The sequence below is a fragment of the Osmia lignaria genome, chromosome 12 (genome assembly GCF_051020975.1).
Source record: "Osmia lignaria lignaria isolate PbOS001 chromosome 12, iyOsmLign1, whole genome shotgun sequence".
Taxonomy (NCBI): Eukaryota; Metazoa; Arthropoda; class Insecta; order Hymenoptera; family Megachilidae; genus Osmia; species Osmia lignaria.
In genome coordinates this window covers 5773191-5786874 of record NC_135043.1, presented here as the reverse complement: position 1 = coordinate 5786874, position 13684 = coordinate 5773191, and the positions used below count along the sequence as shown (strand labels likewise).

At 30.0% G+C, this 13684-nt stretch overlaps 3 protein-coding genes across 4 annotated transcripts; 1 reads left to right on the top strand and 2 right to left on the bottom strand.

Moving 5' to 3' along the window:
- Positions 1 to 300: 300 nt before the first annotated feature.
- Positions 301 to 5839, bottom strand: LOC117603044 (sorting nexin-29). The gene is made up of 12 exons (XM_034321760.2): positions 5693 to 5839; positions 4984 to 5246; positions 4347 to 4648; positions 4147 to 4272; positions 3813 to 4062; positions 3593 to 3722; positions 3275 to 3516; positions 2974 to 3189; positions 2750 to 2906; positions 2506 to 2646; positions 2306 to 2445; positions 301 to 2226 (listed from the first exon to the last, which is right to left on the bottom strand). Exons 1-12 carry the CDS (start codon positions 5693 to 5695, stop codon positions 2142 to 2144), a joined length of 2055 nt encoding a protein of 684 aa, XP_034177651.1. The 5' UTR covers positions 5696 to 5839; the 3' UTR covers positions 301 to 2141.
- A 47-nt stretch (positions 5840 to 5886) lies between these two features.
- LOC117603043 (BTB/POZ domain-containing protein KCTD3) lies at positions 5887 to 10736 on the top strand. 2 transcript variants are annotated; one of them, XM_034321759.2, is made up of 10 exons: positions 5887 to 6336; positions 6425 to 6738; positions 6821 to 6985; positions 7053 to 7241; positions 7309 to 7788; positions 7865 to 7981; positions 9430 to 9569; positions 9641 to 9827; positions 9900 to 10178; positions 10253 to 10736. In XM_034321759.2, the coding sequence occupies exons 1-10, from the start codon at positions 6269 to 6271 to the stop codon at positions 10450 to 10452; spliced, it is 2139 nt and encodes a 712-aa protein (XP_034177650.1). In that variant the 5' UTR covers positions 5887 to 6268; the 3' UTR covers positions 10453 to 10736. The 2 variants fall into 2 exon arrangements, with proteins under 2 accessions (XP_034177650.1, XP_034177648.1); XM_034321757.2 differs by having other exon boundaries at positions 9412 to 9569.
- Positions 10737 to 11444: 708 nt separating this feature from the next.
- Positions 11445 to 13603, bottom strand: Sras (Ras converting CAAX endopeptidase Sras). The gene is made up of 6 exons (XM_034321764.2): positions 13350 to 13603; positions 12824 to 12929; positions 12620 to 12758; positions 12312 to 12548; positions 12172 to 12234; positions 11445 to 12089 (listed from the first exon to the last, which is right to left on the bottom strand). The coding sequence occupies exons 1-6, from the start codon at positions 13601 to 13603 to the stop codon at positions 11875 to 11877; spliced, it is 1014 nt and encodes a 337-aa protein (XP_034177655.1). The 3' UTR covers positions 11445 to 11874.
- Between the last annotated feature and the right edge of the window lie 81 nt (positions 13604 to 13684).

Genomic DNA, 13684 nt, shown 5'->3' with positions numbered 1-13684 from the left:
GTGAATCGTAATTCAATATATGGATATAGTTTATCGTTTTTCGATTAAGCACCGCGTAATCAGTATTGTAAAGTATCTTAATTTTCTCATAATTGAGATTTTAATTTCTCAATCCCGACGAATTTTCATTAAACGTTATATGTATAAATGAACTTATATTTTCTACGGAATAAAATACTCTTTAAGCGATAATTAAGTTATATATTGTATTTTTCGTGCATTATCAAATTTCAAAGTATAAAAGCAAATTAAGATATAAGATTTAGTACATAAAACAAAAATATATATATATATATATATTATATATATATATATTATTGCCTTATTTTTGCGTATTTTATCGTTATGATATCTTATTTATATTTGATATTCAAAGTTTAAACAATTCATATAATTAGAGAACATTTTTATTCGCTTCTAATCTTCAATTCTTGTTTCTCCTACGTTTCCGATAAAGATTTGTATTCCTGTTTCTTCTACATACAGTGAATTCTTAAACAATTAATTCATTGTATTTTTTTCATTGAAATATTAAGAATTCATTCGCCTGATATATGCAATTATTTTTCCTCCCTATTGCAAAATAAAAAAAAATAAATATATTGTATGATATCGATTTGAAATGACTGTGTCTGATTTGTAATCGATTTTATAAGTAATCTAATCACGTATTCGTTATGTTATGAAACTTACTATGATTATGATGCTATGATTGCGATGCGCTATAAACATAGATTCCATAGATTCGTTTTAAGCGTATGTAATTGCAATTAATACATTGACTGCCACCACAACAATGTCTTACTTTTCGATACACGCGCTATCGAATAAAGTGTAAGCGACTTGAACTCTGAAAGCGACAAATAATTGATTTATCAAGATATTTGTCAGTTATTTTGTTGCTCGTTCGAGCTACAATATAATGCTCCTGTCGTAATATTGTCTAACACATAAACTACAATATAACAATAAAACGTACGAATGTACTGTTGGTTCCTTTGTAACAAAAAGAATACATTATGGTTCCAAACTCGGCGGTCAAAGTATTAAGGATAATTATATTCATAAACTCGATAAACTTTACTATTACAAGAAACTTTTATATCTCAATATGGAAAGGTAAAACACGCTGTCTGTATCGCTTAGTACAAAATACCAATTCAACATTTTACAATCGTAATTTCATTGTTCCGTATATTTATTATTTGACAAGCGTCTCACGCTTGACAGACAATGATCTGCGCGCGGATATGTTCTTCGAGAATTGGTTCTTCAAATTCTCTTATCTTACCTCTCCATAGTGAGACTCCTAACGCAACTTGTTAAACCTGTGAATCTTATATGCGATTAGTTGTATTATTTACCAGCATAATATTGTATGTACTTGTTCCAATAACAATATGCACTTTTATTTTTATCATAAAGTATAAATGGAAAAGTGTACCTTTTTATATTATTGTTAAGGCGCCTTACATGAATAAAATTTTTAGAAAACGGGATTGAACACGGTATTGTACAATTTAATGATAAGAACAAAGTATGACATACTTTCATTTTTTGTACTCTTTGCATTTGTTTATAATCTTTCTTTTTTTTTTAACTTACTTTCGTTTACGTATGTATTAATCGATTTATCTTTCATATGCATTTTTAACTATTTTTTTATTTTATAATATATACATTAAAAAATATTTTTTAATATGTTTCCTCTAAAATATAAAATATATATAACAAATTTATATATAGTACATAAGAATATTTTTTTATCCGATCAAAAGATTCAAAATAGGGTTCAAATTTTTTTTTTCTCTCTCTCAACATGAGTTAGTCTTTTTCAAACAATATTGCACATAGATGTTTTCTAAAAAAATAATACATACTTCTATAAAAAATGATTAACTTTTAATTAATTTTACTACATATTACTTTTATACACATTATCATATATAACCAGCATATGTGTGGATGTATGTTAATTATGATTGTATACACACAGCCATATGCTCATTTCCTCAATTGTTAACAATTGAATTTATATCTATATATATATACACACACATCTGGAGCAACATAATTGTTTTTATACATTAAATTAAAAAAGCTTCGTGTATGTACAAATTGTCTATAAAAAACGTTAATAATTATAAACCCATATATTGAGGGGAAGAAGAAAACGTATTTCTTGTAGAGTTATTTTTCCTCGTATCCTGAGTATTAAGGGTATCGCTAAAAAGATAGATGATTTCTTTAATTTTCGGAAATATTTTCATATCTAGTGTCTAATTCAAATTATGAAATAATTTACCCAAAGAAAGGTATTAGTGATATTAATGTTTGTCTACATGGTCTAGATGCAAATGCAGGAGAACACTGTGCTAATCTCCCAACAATTCGTCTTAACCAATGTTGTAACTTTTGTCGTCTTTCTTCTACAAACTTAGCATCCTAAATAAAAAGAAAGTAAAATAATAATGAAGAAGAAAGAAAAGTAAAATAATAGGTTACCTTATTTCCTATTGTCTTCTTCGGTGGAAATTCGAAGGTAGTTACAATTGCATCATGTTTTTTTAATTCTCTGTAAAGTGTGTAAAATTGCGCATATCGTCTATAGATATTCCATTCAGTATCTCTAATACGTACATATATCTATAACAAGTAATAATACTTGAGCATAATTTTATGATTAAGTTTATAGCTTTATCGAAATCTGTAACAATGATCTAACGAATTTATATTTTATTTAGGTTACCTGATAAACGTGATGAATATCGGAAGGTTGACCGGTAAGAAATGCAGATGGAATCCATATATGAATGAGACACGGAGGTTCCGATGGTAAGTCATCTTCATTTAAAGGACCGCGGAGACATTCTAATTCAGCTTGTAATAATTTAAGTAATCTATTCCTATACATTTTTTTAGATAATTAATATAAGGTATAGATGTTACATAACGAAAATATAATAATCATACCTTTCATTCAATTGTAAAGTTAATCTAGCATTAAATTCCATTAATTCCGCGTGCATCTCCGCGACTTGAATTAATTTCTCTTCGTATTGTTGAGCCTCATCATGGTAATCTAATGATGGACCTTCTTCAGAAACTGTAGTGGAATCAGAATCTCTTCTTAACATTTGTACTGCAGTTACATACTTACGCAATTGTTGTCTTAACAATTCGTTTTCTCTATTAAATTGTAAACATGTTAAAATATAAATTAACATTCATATTTCATGATGTAAGTTGCAATCATAACATTCCAATTATCTACCTGTTTAACGTTTGTATTTGTAATTCGTGTCTCTCGAGATAATTTTGATGCTGCCTTTGTAAACGAGAAAGTTGCGATCTACTGGCCATAGCATCTTCTTTAGCTTGTTCTAACACTTCAGTCATAGCTAAAAGTCTTACTTGTAATGCTTTTACATCTAGACTATCCGCGTCTGTATGCAGATCTATATTTTCAAGGGGTTCAGTAGCTTCAATTGCAGCTTCTGTAACTTCAGATGTATCCTGTATAAGAGAAAAAATTAAATCGATTCTATTTTATGTTGAGTTAGTTAATGCAGTTTAATTTTATGATACGCACATCTGAATAATTTGGCAATGCTATTAACATATCATCTAAGGTTTGATCTAAAGGAGATACAGGAACAAGTCCACCCATGTTACTAGAATCTGTAACTGGAGTTAATACTTTTTCTTCCTCAAATGTTTCACTAAAATATGGAAGACACATTATAATCACTTATATATACATATTTTTAAACGTTATGAAAATATAATACAGTACATATGTGTGTTTATACCATTTTTCCCATTCAGAAGTTGGTTTATCAATTATTATGTCCGTGTCATCCGATTTCGCTTGGGATTCTGATCCAGTTAAACTGGGTAACTCAGAATTTTTAATTGACGCTACTGCAGGAGAATTAAGGCAGGTTGGAGGTGCGCTAACTGAAGCTGCAACTTCCGTGCGCTCTTGCTCGTCATTCTCATTATCAAAAGAAATTATATGAGTTGGTACCTTTTTTCTCTGTTTCTGCTTTAAAGTAGATCCTAGTTTAAATATTAATTATGCTCATATAAAAAAATTATTGTCTGATCTTATGAGATATCATAGGAAACAAAATATGTAGCTACCTGGTATTGTAGATGATATAATTGGTTCAGACAATGACACCTTTTGTTTCTCAATATCTGTTCCTGTTAAATTGTTATCTAGTTCTTCATTATCTATCCTAATTGCAAATAAAATGCTACCAAGTCCTGTTAATAGAAGTAATATTTAATTATTTCTGATAGATAAGTTTGTAAGGTATAAAATTACATTGTTTTCATACCTGCAGCTACATTTGGCAGTATTGCACTTCGTTCTTGATCAAGTAAAAATGCCCAATCTTCGTAGAAAGGTGATAAGATAGTAGGATCGAGTATAGCATGTAAATGACGTTCTAACGAACGTTCATTTAAAACAGCTCTGAGCCATGCTCGTCCCCGACCATAATCTGTGTGAACCTTTTTTAATACACTAAAACGTTCTTGTTCATGCCATGTCAACTGTTCTTTTATGCATGGCCAAAATGCCATATCTGATGTATTGTACAATTTTGTGTTACTACCAGACACTATATCTGAGACATGCCTGTAATGATACAAACAGTGTAAATAAACAGTGGAATATATCACAGTGTATTAGTCACAACTATAGCATTGTCACTTTATATCCATCTGTATTATCATATCTCACATAGGTGATAAGGAGTAAAAAAAGAAAGACATTGTCATGCAGATGACTACATCATAACATGATATTATTTTAGTACAGAACATCTAAATAATTTTATATTCCAAGTAATATTACACAAAAACTGATATTCATTTTTATATTTTTATAAAAAGAAATTTATAATTTAAAAATATTTAATTTGCTTAGTTCATGTGTGTTTCAATTCATCCAGAATTGATATTTTTCATTACCTTAAAGCTGAATTAATTTTTTCAATACAATTTGTTCTTAGTCCATGACCAAAAATTGATTCAAATATATGGCACAGCTGTGTAACACATATATCTGATTCAGTTGCTAATTCAGTACGCCCACCAAATCTAATATGACACTTCTTTGCAGCAGCTAATAAATCTTCTAACAGTTTCTGTCTTTCTGTAGCATGATCATAACTTTGATTAGAATCAATTACATTATGGGTGCTGGGCACTATTGCTGACATCATACGTAAAGCCTAAAACAAATGTAAATACATATATTATAACTTTTTTATTCGCTTATATAACTGTGTTATGCTATGAACAATGTATAAGAATTTTTCATTCAATTTACAGCAGATACATATAAAATTTTAGCAAATATTAACACAAATACATTATAATAAAAAGTTTAAGTAATAAAATTAACATTAATCGTTAATTAAAGCTGTCATGTTTGTCATGACATTGTTTGTCATGTACATTGTTTAAAAACAATTTGCCATACATGTAACACTTTTAACATCTACTTGTTACCAAAAACTTTACAATTAGTTTCAATTAGTAATACATTTATTAGTAAATTAACAGGATATGCCGCGTAACAAGTATCTCATTGTCAGTACTTTTTGAGAGTGATTTTGACAGTGAATGATTTAAGGACAATTCGATTTTATATGAAGATATATATGTACATACATACCATGAATGCGAATCAGTGATGATCACTGTTGATTTCCTTTCAAATTGTAATCGTCATTAAAAGGAATGACACAAAAGCATACATAAATATATACGTAGTCACTTCAAGGAGCTGCTACATTTACGCTGTGACTAAAGATCCAACAAGACTAGACGTGCTTTTGTTCTCGAGGGTCATCATTTTAGGGATCCCAGATACCCCCGGGTGAAGCTAGGTCATCTCAAGTTAGGTCATCACAGAGTTAGTCTATTGAAGTTAGTCGAGAAGCGCAATTGTGCGCGCTACAACTATGGTCTCTTGTTAAATAAATAATATCAATTATCAATATTTTTGTAGTAATTTTAATACCTGTATGTTGAATTGTGTTATGTATTTAAATATATAAAAAGTATTTTAAAATTCGTATTGTCTTAATCACGGGGCATGTAGTACTAGCGTGAAAATTTACACTTAGGGAAAAGAGACTGAGTATAACCTATGAAAAATACTAACAATCTTGCAATTGTTTGATTATTAATTGTTAACATAAGACATGCATTGTCGATATAAAAATTGGCGTCAGAATCAATTGTAATAATGTTCCTACCAACTTCTTTGGGCTTGGGTTTGGGTGATATCGTTCGTTTAAATGTTGGCGGAACAAGGTACCAAAAAAGGATTTAATTCCTATTAATAATTATATAAATTATTTATGTTCGGTGTTATTATATTTTAAAATTGTTTATTATCTAGGTTTTCAACGTCAAGACAAACACTGACATGGGTTGGAGATTCATTTTTTACAGGTTTATTAAGTTTTAGAATGACCAGTCAGAGAGATGAAAGTGGTGCATTGTTCATAGATAGAGACCCAAAGCTGTTCAGTATTATATTAAATTATCTACGTACTAAGCACATTGATTTAAAAAATGTAGACCTTCGTACATTAAGGCATGAAGCTGAATATTATGGTATTACACCATTAGTTAAAAGATTAATGCTGTGTGAAGATTTAAGTCAATCCTCTTGTGGAGATGTATTATTTTATGGTTATTTACCACCACCAAGTAAGTTCCACATAACGATTTCTTTTTATAAAAGAATAAATAAATGAACACACAAATTATACTATTTATTTCAATTTCAAAGGTATACCATTACATGAATCAACTACAGTAGCATCAAATGTAGGAGATGTATCTGTTCATGGTAGGATTCCCACAACTACTAGTACTGCTACTAGTGCAGATGTACCATCTACTTCTCAAAGTATAGCTCCTGGAACTTCTAATAATCATAATAATAATAATAATGGTAATAAACAAATATTACTTCATTCATTTAAGAATTATTGTAAAAATTTAATGTTTGTGTGTTACAGGGCAACAAAATCATAAAGGGGTGTTTGGTACCCATGTGAGAAATTCTTCATTGGATTATAGAGTTCAACAAAGAGGCTTGCCGCATTCGCGAACATCATCTCTAGATTTAAGACACGCTAGGAATAATTTAGCAGACCTAAATAAATTGCATAAAAATGACATTAGTTTAGTATTTGGTTCCCAACAAGGTAAATAGATATAAATATTATTTTAAATATTACAGTAAAAGGTAATAATACATTTTATTTGATATAGTTTCAACATGGGTTGATCCATTGAGGGTTCAAATTATAAAAGCACATCATAATTGGATTGTGATTGCTTATGCGCATTTTATAACATGCTACAGATTGAAAGACTCATCTGGATGGCAACATGCATTTACTAGTCCTCACATTGAATCTGTGATTGAAAGAGTAGCAATCACTTCGAAATTAAATACCAGTGTAGATGTTAAAATGGTAGCAATTTCTTATGGAAATCAAGTTAGATTATGGAGTGTTTCAGCCAATGGCATAAAAACTAATATTGGTACATTTAATTTAAATGTTCGGGTGGAGTATTTATTTTTTATCGGGAGTCAGTTAGTTGCTCTGTCTCCTACTGATAAAATTGGTGTCTGGCATGCTATGACCCATCATTGGCAAATACAAGATGTAGTACCCATTTTATCGTTCGACACAGCTGGTTCTTTTCTTCTACTCGGGTGTAACAATGGATCCATTTATTACATCGGTAATGGAAATTAAAACGTATGATATGTATTATAATGTTTGAAATATAAATGACTACATGCAATATTAATTTTTAGATATGGAAAAGTTTCCTTTGAGAATGAAGGACAATGACTTGCTTGTAACAGAATTATACCGTGATCCGAATTACGATCCCATTACGGCCATATCTGTCTATTTAACACCAAAAACATGTAAGTCCCTTATTCATGTTTACCATATCACAGTATTGTTTTAATGAATAATTTAAACACGAGGTAAACAATAATTAACTTGTATTTCATCACATTGAGTATTACAGTATCTCTATTGCAGAAGTACCTTTTCAAGTGACGTACAAATAAATGGATTAAAATATAATTATTAAATCTGCTTATATTGAGGAATGTAATAACAAACGTTGCATCCATTATGTTTTTTTTCTTCATGTCTTATATTTTTTATACAATTACAGAATTTTTACCATCGCTCTGATTCACTCTTTTATTCTTAGTTAGTATAAAAGAAATTTTTCCTACATTACATTAACACATCATAGAATCTCTTCTATTATAAAATCAAATACCATCTTTAAATATTAATGAGAGTTTATTATTACATTCTTTGCTTCATGATTTCGTACAACTGGATAAATAGCGCAAGGCAAGTATGGGTCGATATGACAATGTTCTATAATATTTTCATATTTAAATTACAATTCAAAATGACATGTTGTATCTACATTTTATATTGTAATGAACATGATGCATTAATATGAATATAAGTATCCACACCCTTCCTCTCCAGGTATAATGTGTGAATCCACATCAACTCAGTACACAAATTCATATTCATACATTGCTTTGACAGCACTTGCAATTAAAACTCTTTGCAACATTAGAGAAGCAGCTTCGATTTGTTTCACTTTAAATCAAGATAAACACATTTATTGATTACACATTTCTATAACAATCTTCAATCAGTTACAATGAAAAATATAAACAATAAATTCAGAGCATTTATAACAACTGTCTTTTGTCTTAGATCGCATTAAACATACACAGCCTCACTGTCCTTATACATCCAGTTGTACTTGTGCAAATTCGTAACTCTTTATCTTCTATTTATTTTCCTAATGAAATGATTGTGCAGTTTGTTTGTCTTGTTTAACAATTCTTTGTCTGTTCCTTTCATAGTTATATGTTTCCTGTCGGCATCTGTGAGGGGAAGGGAAAAGAATAGACAAGTACCTCTGCTTGCATAGTTATTCTTTCTTTCAAACAGTTTCAAATACGTATAAATATTGTTATTAACATTTATAATTTTGTTTAGTATATTGTAAATACATTTTTGCATTTTCTAGCACATATAAACTTCAATTATATAATTTTAACTGAAAGAATCTTCTATATATCTTTTTATAAATATTGTTTCTATATCGATCGCGATACGAAGCATGTAATATATATGTAGATTACTTATTTTATATTAAATAAAATACACATGCACAATGAATTTTTTCAGTTTCTATAGTATGTCTTATATGTAACATCAATATTGGATCACTTACACTCTAAATTAAGCAATGTAGTTCATATCAAAGATTTTTAATGTTTCGTAAGAAAATAGATTAATGTAAAATTAGTCTCCTTTGTTTATACAGCTCTGTGTGGGAATTGGATCGAGATTGCGTACGGTACAAAATCTGGCAGTGTAAGAGTTATTGTCCATCATCCTGAAACTGTAGGGCATGGTCCGCAATTATTCCAGACATTTACAGTACATCAGAGTAGTGTAACGAAGGTATCCGATTTTTGTCATAATGAATTTAGAAAATATGTATGGATGTACATACATCGTGAACTTTATTACAGGTAACGTTGTCAGAAAAATATTTGGTATCAGTTTGTTCTGAATATAACCATGTTAGAAGTTGGGCAGTGAAAAGATTCCGTGGAATGATCTCTACTCAACCAGGACCAACACCTGAAGCTAGTTTCAAAATTGTATCTTTAGAAGCAATTGAACCTTGTATCAGTTATAATGCTGGGAATGATTTTGGTATGATATATGAAAAGGTATTATATAAATCTTAACAATTCTACTAAATAAAAATGATTTTTTATGACACAGGTCCATTTGGAGAACAAGATGATGAACAAGTATTTGTTCAAAAAGTTGTACCCGAGACTGATCAATTGTTTGTGCGTTTAGCATCGAATGGCAAAAGGGTTTGCGTAATCAAATCAGTGGATGGTAGCATAATAAGTTCATTTTATGTACACGAATGCGAAGGATCCAGTCGTATGGGTTCGAGACCGAGGCGTTTTATATTTACTGGACATTCCAATGGTACGATTCAAATGTGGGATCTTACAACGGCATTAGAACCATCCTTTTCTGCTACTCGAAGTAATATCATTCAGCTGTTTTCTTTTTTCACATTGATATAATACCGCTCGTTATAACAAGTATTTTAATTGCAGATGTTTCTGGTGGACCTACACCAGAAGAACTTTGGAAACTGTTAGATCAGTGTGATTTAAGTAATAGTCATTCCTCAACGCCGCGCATTAGTCCATGTCCATCCCTTATATCTACGGGTCCGAGTTTAAAGGCAGGTAATGTGATATTTCTTAATCAGTCGCAAAACGCTGAAACAACACCTGGACCTAGCCAAACTTGAAGGTAATATCAAAATATATTTCATAAAAGTTTTACATTTCGTTAAAGTATTTTTTACATCTCATTGTCGGTATCATTTATTTACTTATTTATTTTCCTATCTAATAATTTATTGTGAATTATTAACAAAAAAATCTATAATGTCAGTTCCTAGCATAACAACCTTGTTAATATATTTAGTTTAAACAGTAAGTTTCTAAAAAAAATAGTTTTATTTACAAGTAATGCAATATCAAAGTGATAGGGTAACTGAGATATAAAAATTGTAATTATAAATAAGTGTGATATTAATAAGTAATAGTATAGTTTTAGCTTTAAAATATACACTTTCTTTGCATTACTTAGGATTTTATATTTTATCTCCCTTTTTCTTAAGTAAACATTTGAATAAAGTACTAGATACAATGTATAATTATTTAAATTATTCGGAGGGAAACGAGAGTTACAAAAGTGTATAATGTTCTATATTATAATGTTACAAAAAGGATGAATCCAATTACATTCTATATTTCAATATAATAGATTTTGTTAAGTAACCTTACAGCTTGAAGCAATGTAAATATTTATATAAATATTCAATTCAACATTTAAAGTTTTTCTTTGTTTAGGAAAAATTCATTTTGTTATCAACAAATTACGATTACAATTTCTGTAGTAAATGTATCAGTTCAATACTGTATAGAATACACGTAGCAATGAATTCTAAAACCTTCCTTTTAAGTAAAAGGATATTTGTAAGTACTAGTATGTTATCTCATATGTATTTGTTTATGTTCTTTTGTCTGTATAAATACTGATACACATTTATGGCAAACATTGTAATACTGTTACAACTGTTTTAAATAAATAATAAATGTACGTATTGTTAATTCTTACATGTTTTATACATGTAATAAGAATACAAAGTCAACTTATTTTAAAGTGAAAACATTTTTACATTTATATATCGTTATTATAACAAATTTTTAAGGATACATTTTATAGAAGTAACTTGTCTGTCATTCAAAACAACATGTTTATTGTAACAATGTCATAAATTTTTTAACTACATAATATTTCATTAACGTTTTTTATTTTAAGAAAAACCCTCTAAGTTGTTACTCGTATTTATGATTACAACTACATAAATTTAATTGAATTTCAGGCACTACGGTGATTTATATTATTTCTATATTGCATGATCAACACCTTTGATTGCACAGAAAAATGTACGATTTGACCGGAAACCAATTTTTCCGATTGTCTTCTATATTAGAAAAACCCGTTAGTCTTTTGATGAAATCTTGTATAATTTTGCAATCATTATAGTTATTTTATCAAAAATATCATGCAATCTGAAATTAACGGAGTTTCGAATTAAATTGATCTTTTTCATAAAATCATAAGTAACATTAGTGACATTGTTGCAAAATCAATCACTTCTTCATACAAAATGTTTATGCCAAAATAAATTATTATGAAATAATGACGGGTTCGTCATTGGTGTTAATAAAAAACACCAGGCTACTAATCCAATTACAAATAAAGAAAACAATCCAGCTCTCTTTAAAGGACCCTTAAATGCTACAACCTCAGAAAGATCAGGAAATCCCATATAATTACAAAAAGAATGTGCCGTAAACGGCGCTGCTAAATGTCCTATTAAAAGAAGAAATACATGGTTTTAGATATAAATGAAAAAATGTGTTGTTAAATGAAATATAAAAATTATTGTAACTACCTGTTTTAGCAAAAAGAAAAGCTGCATATGCTCCAAATAATGTTGTATATGTAAATTGAAAACCTGAGAAAAGAATATTATAACATGTTTGTCTACATCTTTGTGTTCACTGAAAATTAACAAAAACAAAAATTACTTACAGGATATAAAAAGTGCATGTTTAAGTTTCATGCCTGTTTCTACTCTTTCTACTACATGATGAAAGTGAGCAACCCCAAAAAATAAGGGGCCTACAAATATGGCAGTAGTTGGTGTAAAACATTGCAGAAGCAATGGTAACATACATGCTCTAAATGTCCATTCTTCAGACAAAGGTGCAACTACTTGATTTCTCCACCATGTTAATGTTCGTACGTTTCCAAGCCAATACATAGGTTCTAAAAATGTACGAGTATATAGTTATATAGCTTAGTTATACATTTGATATATAAATAATAGAGAAACTAACCAGCATATAACCTCCAAAGCCCATTAAAACCTTGTACACTTAATGGCCCTAGAAATAGTATCATTGTTAATAATAATGGTATCACAACTGCTTGAATTAAACCCGGCCATCGTAAACCCAATAACTCCCAAATTGTTGCCTAAAAATTATAAATTACAACATGGGATTTATTATATAAATTACTACATCATTGCATTTAATTACCTTTTGGAATACTTTCTCATTCATTCCAAAATACAAGAATGCAGGAGATATAAGAGATATAATGAAAACGCTAAAAAATCTCTTTTTTATTGTCGTTGGATGTTCCCTGCAATGCAAAGAAAAAATTGCATTAGAATTTTATTTGCTCTTTGTTCCTTAAGCATCTTTTTGTATTTTTTTAATCAAAAAAGAAAGAATATAAAGAAATATAAAAAGATGATAAAAGTTAAAAGTTAAAATCAATAACTTGTCGTATAATAACTTTTAAATGGCGCGCCAATTGGAGAAGGAATTGAAGGAAATAGTTGGCCAACAGAGGCGCTGTAGACTCAATTCTTGTCCAGAATAGCGACTGCGTGAGTGGGAGAATCAAAGAGTAGGCATTCATGTTCTTGGGCGACGTGAATACAGTTACACTTTGTTCGTGGTTCCTTGTGGTTCACTGTTAAAGGACCGAGAGCGTAGACGGTCGCACAAAATGGACATTTAAAGATTGAAGTTTATCGTTGTCAATCGGTGTACGTACCTATTGTACGGTGAACTCCACACATAAAGGCTTGCAACATATACCACTGAGAGAGCGAAACATGATAAAATAGCGGATATGCAGGACAAATCAGTATTTCGGTTCGCGGTCTCCATAACTCCAAACTGATGTTGGTTGCTTGTATCGCGATCTACTGCAGAAGAGGGGATCGGTAAGGGGTAGAAGACGAGAGAGAAGGATCGCATAGGAAGAAGGGTGGTCGGCGAAGAAAGAGGGGAAGAGCAGAAATTCATCCGATTGGCGGTCTGGCACCAGTCGGCAGTCCAACCGTCAATGAGAAGATGGCCGCTGGGCTCGGTGGAAGTGTCGCCATT

Excerpts from the sequence above, each read along its gene's own strand:
- LOC117603044 (XM_034321760.2), bottom strand. Across the intron at positions 3,723-3,812 it reads ACTTCTGAATGGGAAAAATG|TGAAACATTTGAGGAAGAAA; the intron begins GTATAAACACAC and ends TCCATATTTTAG. Across the intron at positions 2,647-2,749 it reads ATATTCATCACGTTTATCAG|ATATATGTACGTATTAGAGA; the intron begins GTAACCTAAATA and ends TACTTGTTATAG.
- LOC117603043 (XM_034321757.2), top strand. The coding sequence starts at position 6,269 with ATGTTCCTACCAACTTCTTTGGGCTTGGGTTTGGGTGATATCGTTCGT. Across the intron at positions 6,337-6,424 it reads TTAAATGTTGGCGGAACAAG|GTTTTCAACGTCAAGACAAA; the intron begins GTACCAAAAAAG and ends TTTATTATCTAG. Across the intron at positions 9,570-9,640 it reads ATCAGAGTAGTGTAACGAAG|GTAACGTTGTCAGAAAAATA; the intron begins GTATCCGATTTT and ends ACTTTATTACAG.
- Sras (XM_034321764.2), bottom strand. The coding sequence starts at position 13,603 with ATGAATTTCTGCTCTTCCCCTCTTTCTTCGCCGACCACCCTTCTTCCT. Across the intron at positions 12,235-12,311 it reads ACATGCACTTTTTATATCCT|GTTTTCAATTTACATATACA; the intron begins GTAAGTAATTTT and ends TTCTTTTCTCAG. Across the intron at positions 12,090-12,171 it reads TTTTCTTTTTGCTAAAACAG|GACATTTAGCAGCGCCGTTT; the intron begins GTAGTTACAATA and ends TTCTTTTAATAG.